The sequence below is a fragment of the Mandrillus leucophaeus genome, unplaced genomic scaffold, assembly GCF_000951045.1.
Source record: "Mandrillus leucophaeus isolate KB7577 unplaced genomic scaffold, Mleu.le_1.0 Scaffold250, whole genome shotgun sequence".
Classification (NCBI taxonomy): domain Eukaryota; kingdom Metazoa; phylum Chordata; class Mammalia; order Primates; family Cercopithecidae; genus Mandrillus; species Mandrillus leucophaeus.
The window spans coordinates 1211212-1230292 of NW_012102588.1; the positions used below are offsets into that span (position 1 = coordinate 1211212).

The following is a 19081-nucleotide window of genomic DNA, read 5'->3' on the forward strand; positions in this document are numbered from 1 at the left end:
GCCAATTTTTGTATTTTTAGTAGAGATGGGGTTTGGCCAGGTTGGTCTCAAATTCCTGACCTCAAGTGATCCACCTGCTTCAGCCTCCCAAAGTGCCAGGATTATAGGCTTGAGTCACTGCACCCAATCTTAATCACCTTTTAAATTTTAATGTAATTCTAATTTTTATTTAATTAGCAAAGATTAAGAAAAATTAGGCAAGTGCAAGGATATGGAAACACCCATCACACACTTTGGAAAAACAGTTTTCAGAGTGCATCCAGAGCCTTGGAAATGTCTCATATCCTTTGGCCCAGTAATTGCACTTTTGGGAATTTGTTCTCAGGGAATAATCCTGAATGTAGAAACACTTTATTCACAATAATTATTGATTTATTTTTAAAAGTTATAGCATTATGTATAACAACACAAACTGAAAACAACCTAAACACCTAACAATGGGGAACATTAAGCAAATTATAATATATGGTAGGACTCTTATGTGGCCATTAAAATCTGTACTCAAAGTTGTTAAAATTTGACAAATACTTTTGTTATTAAGTGAAAATGACAAGACAGAAAACTTTATCCACATAATGAAATCAATTAGATATTTCTAGATGTATGAAAATAGGGCCAGGAAAGATGTATTAAAAAATTATTAGTAGAGATTCTCTTTGTGGGTAGGGTAGAATTATGAATAAGTTTTTCTGTTTATCTGTTATGTTTTTCTATACTGCCTGTGTTTGTGCAACAGACATTGTATTTTTCATAAGTTTATTCTCAGAGGAAGGGAGGGATCTTTTTTTGTTTGTTTGTTTCAAAATCTTCATCTCTGAATAATTAATTTAACACAACTTGTTCAGATAGTTACTGCTCTAGGTGAAGGAACAACCACTGGTGGCCCAACCAGAAAGGAGAAGTAGTTGGCAGATCCTGGAGCACTTCCGATGAGTCAGGGTCATTTCGAATGCCTGCTTCTGCATCCCACCCAAATATGAATTGTCCCATTAACTGTGCACATGGGTTTAGTCCTACTGTCCTGGGAGCAGGCCCTGGACTTCAGCTTCAAGGCTCCATAACAGTTCATCTTGCAGGCCTCCATTTCCATAACCAAATTCCCTGGCGTTTGCTGTAGGCCACTGCACCCACATCCCACCCTCTCCTGTAGCTTAGTCCTTTTTGTCTCCTTGTGTTACGTCCCCTCACCCATCCAGCACCCCAACAGTTCTCTCAGGGCTTGTAGCTCCACTTCTGCAGGACCCAGATGTCCTGGAATGAGGGCTGGCCTCTAAAATGAGCCCTCTAGGAAGCCAAAGGCCCGCTCCCGTGGCCCTGCTGTCTGCTGCCAAATGCTCTCCCATTGTGCCTCACTTGCCTGCCAAGACAGGGAGCGACTGCCAGCATCCCTGGTGCTGCCCACCCACCCAGTCCTTTTTGTTCCTTGCAGCTGAGGCTCTCCTGGTCCTCTCCTGAGTCCTGTCTCTGTCTCCTTATATTTGTCTCTGGGTACAACCAATGCTGAGCCACCTGTCATTGCCATGACTCTAGCTCCTTGCCCTGCTTGCCTACCTCCCCAAGTTTGCTGGGGTCCCACAAGGAAAATGTGGCCAACGCTAGGTCCCCTCCCCCTGTTATGTTCAGGAAACTGGCTCTGGGAGAGTGATTTGGGGAGTAAAATGGAGTGTCTCTTACTAAAATGACCTAGGCCTCAGTGCTACAGTGTTTGTACTTCTGATGGAATGGAGCCTGGAGCCCAGATCCCTGCTCTTATTCGAGACTCTAGTAAAGTTGTGAATAAATAATGATGATGATGGTGAACTTTCCATATGACTGGCACTGTGCTAACCATTTAGCATGGAGAGTCACACCTAATCTTAAAATAGCCCCATGTTATAGGAGAGTACAACTGATAGTTCCATTTTATAGCTGAGGATACTAAGGCTCGTGTAGGTGAACTAACTTGGTCAAAGTGACTGCAAGATGCAAGATTTGAACCCAAGTCAGAGTTTTATCATTAACCCCCAGTCTGGGGGATATAATCCCAAAGGATCTGGGTCCAGGCAGGTCATTGCAATAAGTTGATAGAGTGGCCACAATGAGTGTGGCCCGAAAAGTATACATCCATCTGTAGTGTAAGGGTCACCACAAAGTATCAGGTGACTTGTAACAGGTCAGATTCTGAGCCCAGTGTGGCCAGAGGTTCTGAGTTTTTCAAGAGATGCCAACCAGGGTGGATTTTTATGTGCAGTCTCCCCACACTGTAATGCAGGTTAAATTGTTCAAACATGCAGGGTGGGCCAAATGAAGTGTCCTGGTCACTCACCCGTTTGCAACCTCTGCACTGTGCTATACTGCGCACCTTCCAATTCTTACTTGAGATACATGTCCTTCTGTTTTTAAAGGGCTCAGGCTACGTACCTGCACGATCTCTAGCATCTCTGCCTTGCTGATATAGCCATTTCCATCCAGGTCGTACATGCTGAAGGCCCATTTCAGCTTCTGCTCCAGCTTCCCCCTGGAAGTTACACTCAGGGCGATGATGAATTCTCTAAAGTCTATTGTCCCATCTCCATTTGCATCGAAGGTGCGGAAGACATGCTCTGCAAATTTGGAAGCATCCCCATAAGGGAAAAAGTTCCCATATATTTTCTTAAACTCTTCCATTGACAAATGTCCACTGGGGCAGTCTCTCAAGAAGCCTTTATACCATTCCTGGATCTCATGCTCTGTAAAGTCTGTGCTTTCCAGCAAGTCCTGCATGACCTCCGGGCGCAGCTTGCTGTTCTGTTTCCCCATCCTGGCGGCAAGAATTCAGCTGCAGATAGAAAAGAAAACATATATAATTTGTAGAGCTGCTCTTTAGGGCTGCATTTTATAGTTTGTGATTTTTCCTTTGGGAAGAAGAAAAAACAAACAAATAAACTCTATACGAGTCCAATAACACTGTCTAGGTTTTGCAATATACTGGTCAGCCAAACAAAATAATAGAAAGATAGGCCAGTACAGGATGCACAGCAGAATTATAACTGACCAGAAAATGAATATTTCTTTTATACAGAGCCATCCTGAAAGCAAAAGGTTCAGAGAGAGGGTGAGGTAGAGGGAAGTGAGGGCAAGGAAGGAGAGATAGAGGAGGGAGGGAGGGAGAATTAATCGCTTACTTAATTTTGACATCAATTTGCCAGAGGTTGAGCTTAAATTTAAGAAGGCTGGAGTTCTGACAGCTAATCCAGGTATTAGCAGGGAAAAGTAAAGGAAAGGAGGAAGAGAGAGACCAAGGGAAATAATTTAGCAGGTTTTATTGCTAGAATATTTCCAAGTAAAATGCTGCTTGGATACCTTCTGAATATTATAAACACAGACATGAAGACGGAAAATGGAAGCAAACCTGTCTAATACCAGCAAACTCCACCATGCTAGTTCAGTGATTTAAATGCATGGAATAAATTACTGACAATGTTGGGATTTCATAGTAAAGATGATGCTTCATAAAGTTATGTCTTATGATTTTGGCTTATGTAATAGGTCAAACGTTTCTCTTTAAAATACAAATAACTTTGCATTTTCTTATCATAGCAGTAGTACATATCTATAGCAAAATAGTAAAACAGTGATACATAAAGAAAAAAATTAGCATCAGTTCAAATACTAACCCTTAGAGATAACAACTGCTAGCATGTTGATATGTGTTCTTCCAGATATTTTGTATGTGTACTTAAATATGCTGTCAATATATATTTCCATACATTTACATTTTAAAAACACAAGAATGCACACCTTTTTGTTATCTATTTTTAAACTTAATATGGTGTGGAAAATAAAGGCAACTTTTACTAGGTGGGGAAATATCTGTAATTATTATTGGCCTTGGGGTAAAATGCCACCTTGATATTTAAAGCTACTCTCTTAAAGAATGATTTATTTTTGGCCAGGCACAGTGGCTGATGCCTGTAATCCCAGCACTTTGGGAGGCCAAGGCAGGTGGATCACAGGTCAGGCGATCAAGACCATCCTGGCTAACAAGGTGAAACCCCGTCTTTATTAAAAATACAAAAAAATTAGCTGGGCGTGGTGGCAGGCACCTGTAGTCCCAGCTACTTGGGAGGCTGAGGCAGGAAAATGGCATGAACCCAGGAGGCAGAGCTTGCAGTGAGCTGAGATTGTACTACTGCACTCCAGTCTGGGTGACAGAGCGAGACTCAGTCTCGAAAAAAACAAGAATGATTTATTTTCCTGAGTATAGAAAGCACCATTTCTTCAAAACCAAACTTAAGTTATTTTCTCAATGCATAAAAAGTGCTCCTCATTTATAGTGCTTTTGCACTAGAGACAAATTGGCTCAACATTTGGCTCTCAATTACCAGTGTGTTTCTGGTTCTAAGGATGCAGAATAAGGCGTGGCCCCTTCTCCCTAAGTGCACCTAGCTGTGTGTGCAGGGGATGGTGGTGACAGTGAGGGGACAATATGACAGATATGCCACAGAATAGACAGTGGATTTGGCGAGAGTACCTGGAAAAGATGCCCAACCCAAAGGGGGCATGGGTGCTCTCAGGGAAGCTTTCTTGGAGGAGGTGATATATGAGACTAGTTCCTAATTCCCAAGGTATATGATTTAAGTGTGGTCAAGATAAACCCCTTCTCAAAAAAAAAAAAAAAAAAAAAGTTCTGCACTTGTATTTTGCATTTTTCCTCTATTGGGGGGAAAAAAAAAACAAAAAAAAAAACTTGAAAGCAAGGCTTAGAAAAATTACAGAATACCTGAAAGACAGCATATCTCCATTTTAATAACGACTGTCAATCTTCTTTGCGACTTCAGCCATTGGGGGCTTGTTTCTGTCTCCCTTCTGCTACACGGTCAGACCCCTGAGGCAGAGTCTCCACTGGGGCTGCTTCGTCTTGCTAGGGCCCACCACAAATGGCATTTGGTGAAAGAATGAATGAATGAAGGCATGACTGAGAAAAATGATTGATAGAAAGGTAACTACAACGTGGAAACATGGAATAATCTTGGAAAAGGAGGCTTATTGCCAGAAACAAGGGGGCTTGGTTTTCAGGACGCTATTTTACACACTGAAAACTATCTGGTGGTTAAGACTTGAGCTTAGGACCTCTTGTATTGAATTTAGTGAGGCCTGTCTGGTGACCTCACTAAAAATAAACTTCTACAGGGTGGTATTTGTATCTTACACTGCTCAAACTGCTTTCATAATACTCATGGTTCAGATAACGACCAGCAAGCCTCATTCATTGCCACGTTTATTGATTTTGTTTTCTGACTTCTGCACTGGCGGCAGAACCTGCCCTGCTCATATGCAGGCATCCAAAGGGACGGGAGTATGGGGCACCACACTTATGAGTATGGCCAACTGCTGTAGGAAGGAACTTACTTTTTGAGTTCCCTCCAGCCTTTTATTTTTTAAAACTCTGTCACTCAGGCTGGAATGTGGTGGTGCAATCATGGCCCACTGCAGCCTCAAACTCTTGAGCTCAAGCAATCCTCCTGCCTCAGCCTCCCAAATAGCTGGTATTACAGGTGTGCGCCACCATGCCTGGCTAAATTTTTAATTTTTTGTAGAGACGGGGGTCTCACTTTGTTGCCCAGACTGGTCTCAGACTCCTGGGCTCATGCCATCCTCCAAAGTGCTGGGATTGCCGGCAGGAGCCACCACGCTCGGCCCAGAGTTCCCTCTTTGGGCAGAATCAAGCAAACACCGTTTTATGCAAAAGCGAAATTAAACTACAACTCAAATGGAGAACAAATGGAATTTATAAATTGAACAGTCTAATATCTTTCACTTCCCTCTGTGTCCTTTTTTTCCTTTGGAGATTAAGAAAAACAAAGTTACAGAGGCTGGTTTGTATTAGAATTGTAAAGCTGTCATTTAGTTGCTAAGTTGGCAATTTGCCTGCGGCCAGAATTCAGAAACATCCGGTAATACATAATACCCGGCTTTCTAGAGCTCTGAAACATTTTATGGAATTTACAAGTAAGTTCAAGTTTTCCTTTTGGGGAGTTCTTTAGAATATATCTCTTCGGGGTGGTTTTCAATCAAGTCACCATTATTACAGTTTGCGCAAATTGCTGCTTGCCTGGTCTTGGGGAAAAGTGCCATTTTGATATTCAAATCTATTCTCTTAAAGAATGATTTATGTCTCCAATGTATAAAGTACTATTTCTTCACAACCAAACTTAAGTGCCTTTCCCAATGTTTAAAAAGTGCTTCAAATTTATTAGCTGCTTTAGCACTAGAAACAAATTGCCTCAACATTTTGGCGAAGTCTCCCACTGAAACTGATCTGTAGGCAGCTATTTTTTGGTAAACAGTAATTAAACCACATTTACAAATTCATCAGCACAGAAAGGCCATAACACAAACAAGGCAGAAAAGCATGGAATAAGTTATTGGGAAAACGAGTGTTCACAATTAAGCCTAGAATTCATTTTAGTAGATAATGACAAACACTTTACTAAGTATGAGGACTAAACTTGAGACACCATCTGGACTTGGTTAGATGGTACAACAAAAATCTCAGGGGACATTTGACAGAGTTTCATTCCTTAGGTGGCGAGGAGGAAGACAGAGGAAAGCCTGACAATGCCTTTTTCTTTGGGAAAACAGGAATTTCTGCTAGTTTGAGTTGAAGGGATGGGGCAGGATAACGTTAGGGAAATGCTACAGCAATTAGCAGTCAAGAGAAAAACAGTTTGGAGACAAAAGTTGCACCTTGGGTCAAATCGTTTTCATAACTCCAATCAGTCATTAAAACATTTATTTTGTGCTAGTTGAACATAGGTATGATGGGCTATCTTTTAATAATTTTTTCTCTGCATATTATTTTACCATCACCATTTACATTTACTTTTCAGGTATCAGAGACTTAGTGCTTTAAGTAGCAAATTACCTAAATTATGAACACATATTTTCAAAAAACAAAATTGAGCTCATAATTACCAAGTGTACATACACAGTGCAGAAGATTAAAAAACCTGAATTAGCATATATTTCTCTTTTCTAAAGTTCCTATGAAGAACTTAAGACTCTTCTATACTATCAATCTATTCTGTACATTTAAAATAGCACTCGTTTTTATTTAAATAGTCAAAAACATAACGGCTTACACTTTTGTAAGACTAACCAATGAAAAAGGACTCCAATTCTAAACCAATCCCTGAAACCAAAGCATTCAAATAGTTTAACATTAGTTCAATATTTCTACAGAGCACAATAAAGTTTTCACAAATAGTAACTCAAAGTTTTGTCTTTATTTTTAATAACGGGAATAGCCTACAATTTAGATAAACCCACAAATTCATATGGCCTTATCAACAGCAGTAATGTTAATATAAACGATGTTCATTCAGTTATCTTAGGGGACTTACCATACCATTAACCTATTTACAGAACGAACATGTTTCTATGAAAGCTAATATATCTTTTCATGTTTGTTGTTAAATGTGCTACAACAGAACTATAGGTAGAATCCCATTCTTCTTAAGTAACAATCTGTAAGCCAATTAAGGCAGTTTTACAATCTAAAATAGTGATGCTAATACTGGTTCAGTAAACTAGATTTACTAATTTAAGAATCCTAAGAAATTACATATATGTGATTTTTTTCAGACATCCACGTTAAACTACCAACTAATCAATTTGTGGAACTGTTGTTCTCTGCTCACACTTACCATTCTTAAATGACCATAAAGTGGACAACGCTAACATTTTTTCTAATCACAGTTTTTCTCATAAGTGACTAGATGATATTTTACCATTTCTAAGAGAAAACAATGAGACCTATTTAGCAGTCTGCATGGGCTGGTGGAAACTACAATCAGAATGCAAAGACAAATCTTCAAGTGACTCAAAAATGTTTGTAGATAACTCAGAATATAGTCTGTTGGGAACTGTGGCACATTGGCCTCCTGGATGTCCCTCTGGATGAACACTGGAAAAACACTAGAACAGAAATGCTTGGCTTCAAAGCCTCGCTCAATTGTTTACTAGCTGGTGGGTAATTCACTTCACATTTCGGTGCTCCTCAGTTTTCTCATCTGTAAAATGAGTTTAATGATATGAGTTCATCTCTTATTGATTCGATGTGAGAGTTAAATGAGACAGTTAAACATGTAAAGCTCTGGCATTCAGTCAGGGCCAGGCGCTGCCATAAATGAAAACGATGCCTTATCCTAAATGATCTTTCATGTGACATCCTATTGAACTTTCACAACCTGTGTGCTAGGCAGGCAGGCTTTCTCTATCTCATAAGCAAACAAATGAAAACTCAGAGGCTGGGTGACTTATCCCAGGTGACACTGCTTGTAAATGAGAGAGCTGAACTGTCAGTGTGGGCTGATGCGTGGTTGCCCAGTGGTTTTAGCCCTATGCTTTACTACTTCCAAGGACAAAGCATTTATAGAGATTAAGACAACAGTCCATAAAAAGTTAGAGAGAAGTAGTGAAGAAGGAGGAGACAACCTCCTACTGGAACTCATTCATTCCACAAACAGGCACTAAGTGTGTCTACTGGGGGTGAGGCACTCTTAGGCACCGGGGATTCAGCAGGGAGCATCACAGGCAAAGCCCCCGTTTTCATGGTGATATGGACATGAGGCAGGGAAATACTGGGTAGAAGAGGGCGGTTCCCTGGCAAAGGCCCCACCCTCAAGCCTGGAAATCACGGCCCTAAATAAGAACTGTTATCCCTGTTTTCCCACCCAAATGTTACATTTTTGGCCTGCACTGCCCCCCATCTTGTGTCTATATAAACCCTAGACCTCAGATGGCAGAGAGACAAGCGGCTGAACATCAAACGAGAAGCAGCAACTGAGCATCAGAGACTATGGATAGACACGGCTTAACTTCAGACAGCATGACTTCAGAGAGGAGCCTGGCCAGAGATAGAGGGCTCTGGGGAAAGATCACCTTCTTCCTGCACCATCCCCTTTCCAGCTTCCCTTCTGGTGAGAGCTGCTTCTACTGCTTAACAAAATCCTCCACATTCATCACCTTTTGAACCATTCATGTGACCTGATTTTTCCTGGACGCCAAACAAGAACCTGGGTACCAAGATGGCAGGGTGTAAAAGACTGTCACCCTGACTCTCCACTGAGCTGGTTAACACCTAGCCATCTGCAGACAGCAACTGCTAAAAGAAGATTAATTGTAAAACACCACTAGATACTGCTGTGGGGCTGGAGCCCAAAAGGGCTCACCTCAGGCCCACACCTTCTTGCCTGCATGCTCCCCCTCTCACAGGGGGTTTGAGCATGGTGTCCAAGGAAGCAAGCCACACCCCTGTTGCAAGTCCCACAAAGGGGTCAAGGGAGCTCTCCCATCTCCATGGCACTTACAGTCTAGTGGCAATAGACATATAATACATGAAATAAATAAGCGAAATGATAGATGAAGACGTGCCATGGAGACAAGTAAAGAAGAGAAGGGAGTGGTGAAATACCTGCAATGGGTGAACGGGTGCTGGAATTTTGAATAAGAAGCCAGGGGAAGCCCCACTGAGAAAGCAACATTGGGAAAAGACCAGAGGAAGTGAGGCAGGTCACCATGAAGATATCTGTAAGAAGACTCTTTGAGGAGCAAGAACAGTGAATGAGAGGGGTCTAAGCTGGAGGCATGCCTAGCATGATCCAGGATGTGGCTGGAGTAGAGGGCATGAGGTGGGAGAGGAGATGACATCAGCACCATCATAAGGAACAAGGTGATGTGGAACCTGGAGGTGACTGTAGGGACTTTCTGCTTTCCCTCTGATTGAGGCCAAGCCAGTGTAGGGTTTTTAGCAGAGATGTGATAGAGCTGATTTATATCCTAGCAGGACCACTCCGACTGCTGTGTTGAGTGTAAGCTAAACAAGAAAAGGGCAGAGCCAGGAAGACCAGTTAGGATGTCCATGCAATGATCCAGGCAAGAGGTGATGGTGGCGGGAACCAGGGTGGTATCAGCAGAAAAGGGCACCTGGTTGTATTCGGGGTACAGCTTGAAGGTAGAGCCAACAGGCTTGGTTGATGGTTCATACGTAGGATGTGAAAAAAGAGAACAGTGCAGCATAGCTCCAAGGTTTGGGCCTAAGCAACTGTAAGGATAAAGTTGACATTTATAGAAATGGGGAAAATGCAAGAGAAGCAGGGCTTTTGGATGAGGCATGAGTATCATTATTTAGTTGTACATGTGTTAACCCTGAGATGTCTATTACACATCAGCTGGAGATGTCAAGCAGGCACTTGAATACATAAGTCTATAGGTAGAGGAAGAGGTTCAGTGAGGCGATATAAATCTGGTAGTCATCAGTATATAGATAGAGTTTAAAGCCAAGGACTGAATGAGTGCACCAGGGATGTGAATGTGGATAGAAAAGCACCGAGGAAGTGGATATGTATACTGTTTCTACCCAAACACCAGAAGACAGCACCAAGGAAATCAATGTAGATCAAGGACTGAGCCTTTGATCACGTGGCATTTAGACTCTGGGAGATGAGAAGGAGCCAGTAAAGGAGAATAAGAAGGAACAGCCAGTAAAGTAGGTAGACAAACACAAGGAAGCTAAAACCATGCCATCTTCAATGTTGTGTCCGTCATGCCCAGTTCAAGGCTGGACATTGAAAGCTCTCAATATAACAAAACAAGTAAGAATTGGAGCTCTTGGTATTTTCTCTGAATCTTGTGCTTTCCCCAACCCCAACCCCAACCTGCCTCATCTCAGTGAAGAACACCATCTTCCACCCAACTGCCATCTCCAAAGCCCTGAGGCCCATCCGTGATTTCTTTCACTTTTGTTCCATCAGCAAGCTGTTGGATCCACGTCCAAAATTTGTCTTAAATCCATTCACGTCTCGCCATTTCCATTGTCAGCACCTCAGTACAAACTATTATCTCCTACCTGATCTTCTACAACAACTCTCTCACAGAAATCTCACTTTTCACTCATCTTCCCTCTCCCTACTCCTTGTCCCAATCTATTCAGCCTCCAAGAGTGATGAGTAACCTTTTATAAAATATTTTCATTTTTTTAGAGACAGGGCCTCGCAATGTCACCCAGGCTGGAGTGCAGCGCCTATTCACAGGCAAGATTGTGGTGCACTAGCACGCTACAACCTCGAATTCCTGGATCAAGCAATTCTCCTGCCTCAGCCTCCCGTGTAGCTGGGACTACAGATGCATACCACCATGCCCAGCATAAAAGTATCTTCTTAAAAACACTAATCAGACTATGTCAATCCTTTGCTTAAAGTTCTATGAAGTCTTCTCATGCACTTAGAATAAAGTTAGAATTCCCTCTTTGGCTCGCAAGACTCTGCGTGAGCTGGCCCTGGGCCATCTCTGACTTACCTCTCAGTTCTCTTTCTGCTCCAGGCACCTTGGCCTCTTGGATGTCCCATGTTTTACCTCTTAAAGGCCTTTGCTTTGGTCCTGCATTTCCTTATGTGACTGTGCACCTTTTCTATTAGACACTGGCATCCTGTTATTCAGTAATTTACACTGGGAAGGGGAATGTGAAATCTCTCAACTTATTTTGGGTCACACCCAGTCTCCTAGAGATCAAAACATAAATCTGGAGTTGATATTGACTGCAGATGAAAAAGGTAAAACATATGCAAAGAGAAGACACCCAATCACCAACAAGGAGCTACTATCAGGAATCTAAAATAAGAACTTAAGTTTCCACTTAAAAAGAAAAATCAAGGAATGACAAAAAACGATGCCACAGCGAGAGGAAACGGTGGCTGGTGAACAGGCTTTCAGGATGAGCGCGTTCCCTTCTTTATTTTGTGTATCCATGGAGGGAAAGATTTGCAGCCTTGCATTTCTGCGATTCCTCATAAGGTTCTGAAAGCTCCATGACTTAATTCCTCAGAGCCCAGAGTTAGATTTTCCAGGGCAAAGGACATAACTTATCCTGGACAGCCTGATTAACTTCAGAGGACAAGTCTCAACGCAAACTGCACAGAAGTCTCCTAAAATGGAATTTGCAAGAATCGAGCAGCTAAAGTCAAGTTTGGCTGCAACAAGGAACCCAGAAACCCCAGGGATTCCTGAAAGAGACCAGGTTCATTAAACTTTTGCCTAGGGCTGGGCGTGGCTCATGCCTGTAATCCCAGCACTTTGGGAGGCTGAGGTGGGCGGATCACGAGGTCAGGAGATCGAGACCATCCTGACTAACATGGTGAAACCCCGTCTCTGCTAAAAACACAAAAAAATTAGCTGGGCATAGTGGCACCCCCCCATAGTCCCAGCTCCTTGGGAGGCTGAGGCAGGAGAATCACCTGAACCTGGGAGGTGGAGGTTGCAGTGAGCCAAAACTGCACCACTGAACTCTAGTCTGGGCAACAGAGCGAGACTCCATCTCAGAACAAAACAAAACAAACAAACAAACAAACAGAAGGAAAAAAAACACACAAAAAAAGTTTGCCTAATTTGGAGCATGTAATCTTGCCCACTAACAGTTGCTTTGACTTTTCAACAAATGAAATGTCTAGATTGTGGAGACACAACTTAAAAAAGGTTCCTGAAATATAAGGAAGGGAGAATGGAAGAGTTATATAATAATCTCACTAACTTAGTCTTTATCTTGACCAAAGAATATTCTCTCGTCTTGCTTCTGCTAAGATGAGCCAATCAATGTAAGGAAATGAGACCTATGCCCCATTTGGATCACCAAATGGCTTTGCTGGAATTGTACGAAATATGCTACGAAGCCATTGCTCCCAGTGAGGCCTCTTCCCAGTGAGGTTGGGCATGTGGGCTCATACCTCCTGTGTGAAGGGTCATGGCCTGGGGCTCCCAGCTACATACCTGGCTCTCATACCCCCTGCAGAGAGGTGACTGGGTTTGAGATGAGAACTGAAATGGTACAAAATTCTGGTGAGCAAGAGGCTCACTAGAAACAAATGTACTCTTCTTCTGCCTTCCCTACAGCATGAGATAAAGCCCAGGAAATCATCTTGTCTTCTCCAGGCGAGCAGAGGTTACAGTCTCCGAAATATCAGAGACCTTGCTCTACTGGAGTGTGCATTTCAGGTTGAAATGGGCCTGGCCTGGGGGTTTTTCCAAGTTTTATTTTTCATAAAAATAAAGTGCAACCACATTACTGCCAATAAAACATACTTCTGATAAGAATCTGAGCAGAACCTTGTCTAACAGCAACTCTTTCCCCCTCCTCCAAATATGGAAATACTATTTTTTGTTTTGCGGATTACCAAAGTATTACATCATTATTGAAAAAAATCTAAGTAATAAAGGGATGTAAAAATGAGAAAGTGAACATCTTCATTCTGATCCAATAGCACTCCATAAAAAGACGCTATCAACAGTTTAAATCATATATATCCCCTTAGACATTTAAATGCATATGTATGAAACCTGTACACTCTAACCATAAATGGGATCATTCTATATTAATCTTTAACCTTCATTTTCACTTAAAAGAATATTGGTTGGGTATGGTGGCTCACACCTCTAATCTCAGCACTTTGGGAGGCCGAGGCGGGGAGATCACGAGGTCAGGAGATCAAGACTAGCCTGGCCAACATGGTGAAACTCCATCTCTACTAAAAATACAAAAATTAGCCAGGCATGGTGGCATGCGCCTATAATTCCAGCTACTCAGGAGACTGAGACAGGAGAATCACTTGAACCGGGGAGGTGGAGGTTGTGGTGATCCAAGATCACGCTACTGCACTTCAGCCTGGGCAACAGAGAGAGACTCCATCTCAAAAAAAAAAAAAAAAAATAGAACATTGTGGAAATTCTTCCATGTTATATGTATGAATGTAACTCATACGTATGAATGTAACCCTTTCAAATTGCTAAATTTTCATTTATCAATAGGTTCAACAAATAATCAATTGAGCACTGCCCTTGTGCTAAGCATTGAATTAGGTAACAGATACAATGGTTCATAATGTGAGGCTTACAGCCCTTTGGTATTCCATTATATGGAATTTATTTAACTAATTCCCCTTCATAGACATTTAGGTTGACTCCACTTTTCTTTTATTCACTTGGTCATGGTTCCTGTAACCCTTAGGTAGAATTTATTGCAAAGAGGTTCTTCATGTCATTGGCAAGAACTTATTCTTACACGTCTATTGCCGCAGACTGTAAGCACCATTAAAACAGGTGCTTACAGTCTAGTTGCAATAGACATACAATAAACAAAATAAGAAGGGGAAATGATAGATGAAGAGGTGCCATGAAGAAGAGTAAAGAAGAGAAGGGAGTCGTAGAATACCAGCAGTGGGTGAATGGGTGTCAGAGCTTTGAATCAGAAGCCAGGGAAGACCCCACTGAGAAAGCAACACTGGAAAAAGACCAGAGGAAGTGAGGCCAGTCACTATGAGGTAACTGTGAGAAGACTCTTTCAGGAGTGAGAACAGTGAACGAGAGGGGTCTAAACTGGAGGCGTGCCTAGCATGAACCAGGCTGTGGCTAGAGTGGAGGGTGTGAGTATGAAAGAGATGACATCAGCACCATCATGAGGGGCCAGATGATGTGGGGCCTGGAGGTGACTGTAGGGACCTTTGGCTTTCACTCTGGACTGAGGCTGAGCCAGTGCAGGGTTTTTAGCAGATAGAGCTGATTGATAGTGGCAAAAACTTATCCTTGCCAATGACATGAAGAACCTCTTTGCAGTAAGTTCTCCAGTAAGCCATTCTCCTTTAAAGCCCTTATAACCCAACTACACATCTTGCAAGAGCTTACATACCCCCTAAGATGAGAATTAAATTGGAATTGGAGTTGGAATTCCATGCCTCACTCCCCACTCCCATGGTCTGCCTGAGTTATAGTGACACACATGTGAGTTTGGCATTTGCTATTCCAGAGCTTAGGAGGGCACATCCACCCTGCTCTTAAAAGAGTGCACTGTTGTAACCACGTAAATACCCTCTCTCCTGTTTCAACCTAAAGACATATTTTACCTCAATAGCATCCTACGTCTTCTATAGCTTGAAATTCAACTCCTGACGGCATCTCCTTTCCCAGATACTCCAGTCCATGTAGTGTCTAACTCTGCCTCTACTCCCTCCCAGGTTGCCAGCAATTGGAGGGGTACTTACACTGCATACTTAAAGAGCCCATGAGAAAGTGGACCAAGGCCTTACTAAATGGTCACATTCCAGGCCTACAGAAACTCCAAGGCTGCCCCAAATGAAGAAATTCTGGGAGTGTCTGAAGTCAAAGGCTTCAGATGAAGTCCACATGTCTCTTCACCATCAGACCACCTGGCCATCAGACCATTGCAAGAGAACTGCCTGTTTTGGCTGCCTTGGGAGCCAGATGATGGACCAGGGAAGGCTGCAGCCAGGGGAAGAGGAGGGTGCTCTGGGGCCTCAACAGCCCCTGAAGGCTGCAACCTCTGCCTCCCAGGTTCAAGCAATTCTCATAGCTCAGCCTCTGGAGTAGCTGAGACTTTAGGCTACTTAAGACCCTACTCTGGGAAACTTCTGAGGAATTCCTATTGCAGTAAATGTCTGCTTAACTAGGGTACTAAATATTATCTTACTTAAAACTCATTATTACTACTTTGGGTTCTGATAAAACCATAAAGCAAAACAGTCGGCCCTCATGGACTGGGGAGGCAAATAGATCCATCATGGTGATCCGGGGCTCATCACTTAACTTAGCAGAGGAGGTCTAGGAGGAGCTCAAGTCCCCATTTTTAGATATTCTCTAGAGGCCATAAATTCATTCGGTAAATTGATTCAAGACCCTCCATAGACTCTAAAAATGTTCATAATTTTTTATTTATTTGGCACACATGTGTTTAACATCTACAGTTTCCTGGTTTAGAAGGAATCTTTTTGCAAAAATAGTATCCGACATAGGACAGAGAAACAACAGGAATCTGGGATTCTGGATGCAATTCAGAGAATTTCTTTTTCTTTTGTTTTCTTTCTTTTGGAGACAGGGTCTTGCTCTGTCTCCCAGACTGGAGTGCAGTGGCACAATCTCAGCTCACTGCAACCTCTGCCTCCCAGATTCAAGCGATTCTCATGGCTCAGCCTCTGGAGTAGTTGAGACTTCAGGCATATGCCACCACACGCCGCTAATTTTTGTAGTTTTAGTAGAGATGGGTTTTTGTCATGTTGGCCAGGCTGGTCTCGAACTTCTGACATCAAGTGATCCACCTGCTCCAGTCTCCCAAAGTGCTGGGATTACAGGCATGAGCCACCACGCCCAGTCTGGAGCATTTTCAATAATATTTTATCCTCATGATTTCACTATAGAATTGATGTGAGAGATGTTATATATTGATTTTTCTCCAAGGATAAGGAGTGTAGAGGAGTTAACTGCCATGACAAATTCATGCAACTCATGGTCCCAGGGGTGTAGAACCAGAATCATCCTCTTCACCCTCACCCCTTCCATGTCTCTAGCTGGATCACTTTCAGGGTTTCAGTGGCTGCTTCTGTTGGAAGGTGCTGGTCAATCCCTATCCTGGCCAACATGGCTAAAAATATTAATGTTTGTCTATCAAACTTATGAAAATGTTAACATTTACTCATCAAACACATGTGCAAGTGAGAATCCTAATACTTGGTTCACAAGAAGAGAATATGAAGTAACTTCTTAATCTCTTGCATCTTTTGCTTCCTCCAGCAAGGTGTGTAGAAAGAGAATTGGACTTAGTAGCAGAACAACTCTACTGAAGTCCTTAATATGGTGCTGTGTTATGTGACCTTGGACAAGTCCTTGAACATCTCTTGGTCTCATTTGCTCTGCAGTAAAATAGGCACAATAGCACCCTTTCCATAGAGTTGTTTGGAGGGCCAAGGGAGAAAAGGGGGAAAAATTCATTTTCCCTAATGAATAGGTCAGCATCATGACTGGAATCTAGCAGGTGCTTGCTAAACATGGACTATTCATCTGAATGACATAAAGGTTTAGTTTGGTTGGGTTGTTTACAATGATGAGCCCTCCAGAGTTGGGGACGTTCTCCCCATTGTTTTACTTCCATGGAGAACTAGAAAGAACAAGAGTGTGGGACCCTCTGGGCCAGGTGTGGGATATAATCTCCTGGTGTGCCGTTTGCTAAGACCCTTGGTAAAGTGCAGTATTAGGGTGGGAGTTACCCAGTTTTCCAGGTGATTTTGACTAGGAAATTTCCTTTGACTAGGAAAGGATTTTGACTCAATTTCCTTTGACTAGGAAAAGGAATTCCCTTCCCCCTTGTGCTTCCCAAGTGAGGCGACGCCTCGCCCTGCTTCAGCTCTCGCTGGTCGGGCTGCACCCGTGGACCAGCGCCAACTGTTCGACCACGGAGCCTCCCTCATTGCTAGCACAGTGGTCTGAGATCTAACTGCAAGGTGGCAGCAAGGCTGGGGGAGGGGAGCCCGCCATTACTGACGCTTAAGTAGGCAAACAAAGCCCCCTGGAAGCTCGAATTGGGTGAAGCCCACCATAGCTCAAGGAGGCTGGCCTGCCTCTGTAGACTCCTCCTCCAGGGACAGGGCATAGCTAAACAAAAAGCAGCAGAAACCTCGGCAGAGGTATATGCCCCTGTCTGACAGCTTTCAAGAGAGCAGTGGATCTCCCAGCATGGAGATTGAGATCTGAGAATGGACAGACTGCCTGCTCAAGTGGGTCCCTGACCCCTGAGTAGCCTAACTGGGAGACGTCCCCCACTAGGTGCAGACCGACACCTCACACCTCACACGGCGGGGTACACCCCTGAGACAAAGCTTCCAGAGCAAAAATCAGATAGCAACACTCGCTGTTCAGCAATATTCTATCTTCTGCAGCCTCTGCTGCTTATACCCAGGCAAACAGGGTCTGGAGAGGACCTCAAGCAAACTCCAACAGACCTACAGCTGAGGGTCCTGACTGTTAGAAGGAAAACTAACAAACAGAAAAGACACCCACACCAAACCCCCATCAGTATGTTACCATCATCAAAGACCACAGGCAGATAAAACCACAAAGATGGGGAAAAAGCAGGGCAGAAAAGCTGGAAATTCAAAAAATCAGAGCACATCTCCCCCTCCAAAGGAACGCGGCTCATTGCCAGCAATGGAACAAAGCTGGATGGAGAATGACTTTGACGAGTTGAGAGAAGAAGGCTTCAGTTGATCAAACTTCTCAGAGCTAAAGGAGGAACTACGTAACCAGTGCAAATAAACTAAAAAACTTGAAAAAAGAATGGATGAATGGATAACTAGAATAAGTAATGCAGAGAAGACTTTAAAAGAACTGATAGAGAGGAAAACCATGACGTGAGAACTATGTGACAAATGCACAAGCTTCAGTAACCAACTTGATCAACTGGAAGAAAGAGTATCAGCGATTGAAGATAAATGAATGAAATGAAGTGAAAAGAGAAGTGTAGAGAAAAAAGAGTAAAAAAGAAATGAACAAAGCCTCCAAAAAATATGGGATTATGTGAAAAGACCAAATCTACATCTGATTGGTGTGCCTGAAAGTGACGGGGAAAATGGAACCAAGTTGGAAAACACTCTGCAGGATATCATCCAGGAGAACTTCCCTAACTAGTAAGGCAGGCCAACATTCAAATTCAGGAAATACAGAGAACGCCACAAAGATAATCCTCGAGAAGAGCAACTCCAAGACATAATTGTCAGATTCACCAAAGTTGAAATGAAGGAAAAAATGTTAAGGGCAGCCAGAGAGAAAGGTCGAATTACACACAAAGGGAAGCCCATCAGACTAACAGCAGATCTCTCGGCAGAAACTCTCCAAACCAGAAAAGAGTGGGGATCAATATTCAACATTCTTAAAGAAAGAATTTTCAACCCAGAATTTCATATGCAGCCAAACTAAGTTTCATAAGTGAAGGAGAAATAAAATCCTTTACAGAGAAGCAATTGCTTAGAGATTTTATCACCATCAGGCCTGCCCTACAAGAGATCCTGAAGGAAGCACTAAACATGGAAAGGAACAACAGGTACCAGTCATTGCAAAAATATGTCAAAATGTAAAGTCCATCGATGCTAGGAAGAAACTGCATCAACTAGTGAGCAAAATAACCAGCTAATATCATAATGACAGGATCAAGTTCACACATAACAATATTAACCTTAAATGTAAAGGGACTAAATGGTCCAATTAAAAGACACAGACTGGCAAATTGGAT

General features: G+C 42.6%; 1 protein-coding gene across 4 annotated transcripts in view; it reads right to left on the minus strand.

The window, feature by feature from the left end:
• Positions 1–19081, minus strand: part of NCALD (neurocalcin delta) — a 439835-nt gene that overhangs the window by 27893 nt on the left and 392861 nt on the right. For all 4 annotated transcript variants that reach the window (XM_011983487.1, XM_011983485.1, XM_011983488.1 and 1 more), the window contains one exon: positions 2401–2797. In XM_011983487.1, the coding sequence (XP_011838877.1) occupies positions 2401–2778 (378 nt within the window). In that variant the 5' untranslated portion in view covers positions 2779–2797. The remainder of the gene's footprint in view (positions 1–2400; positions 2798–19081) is intronic.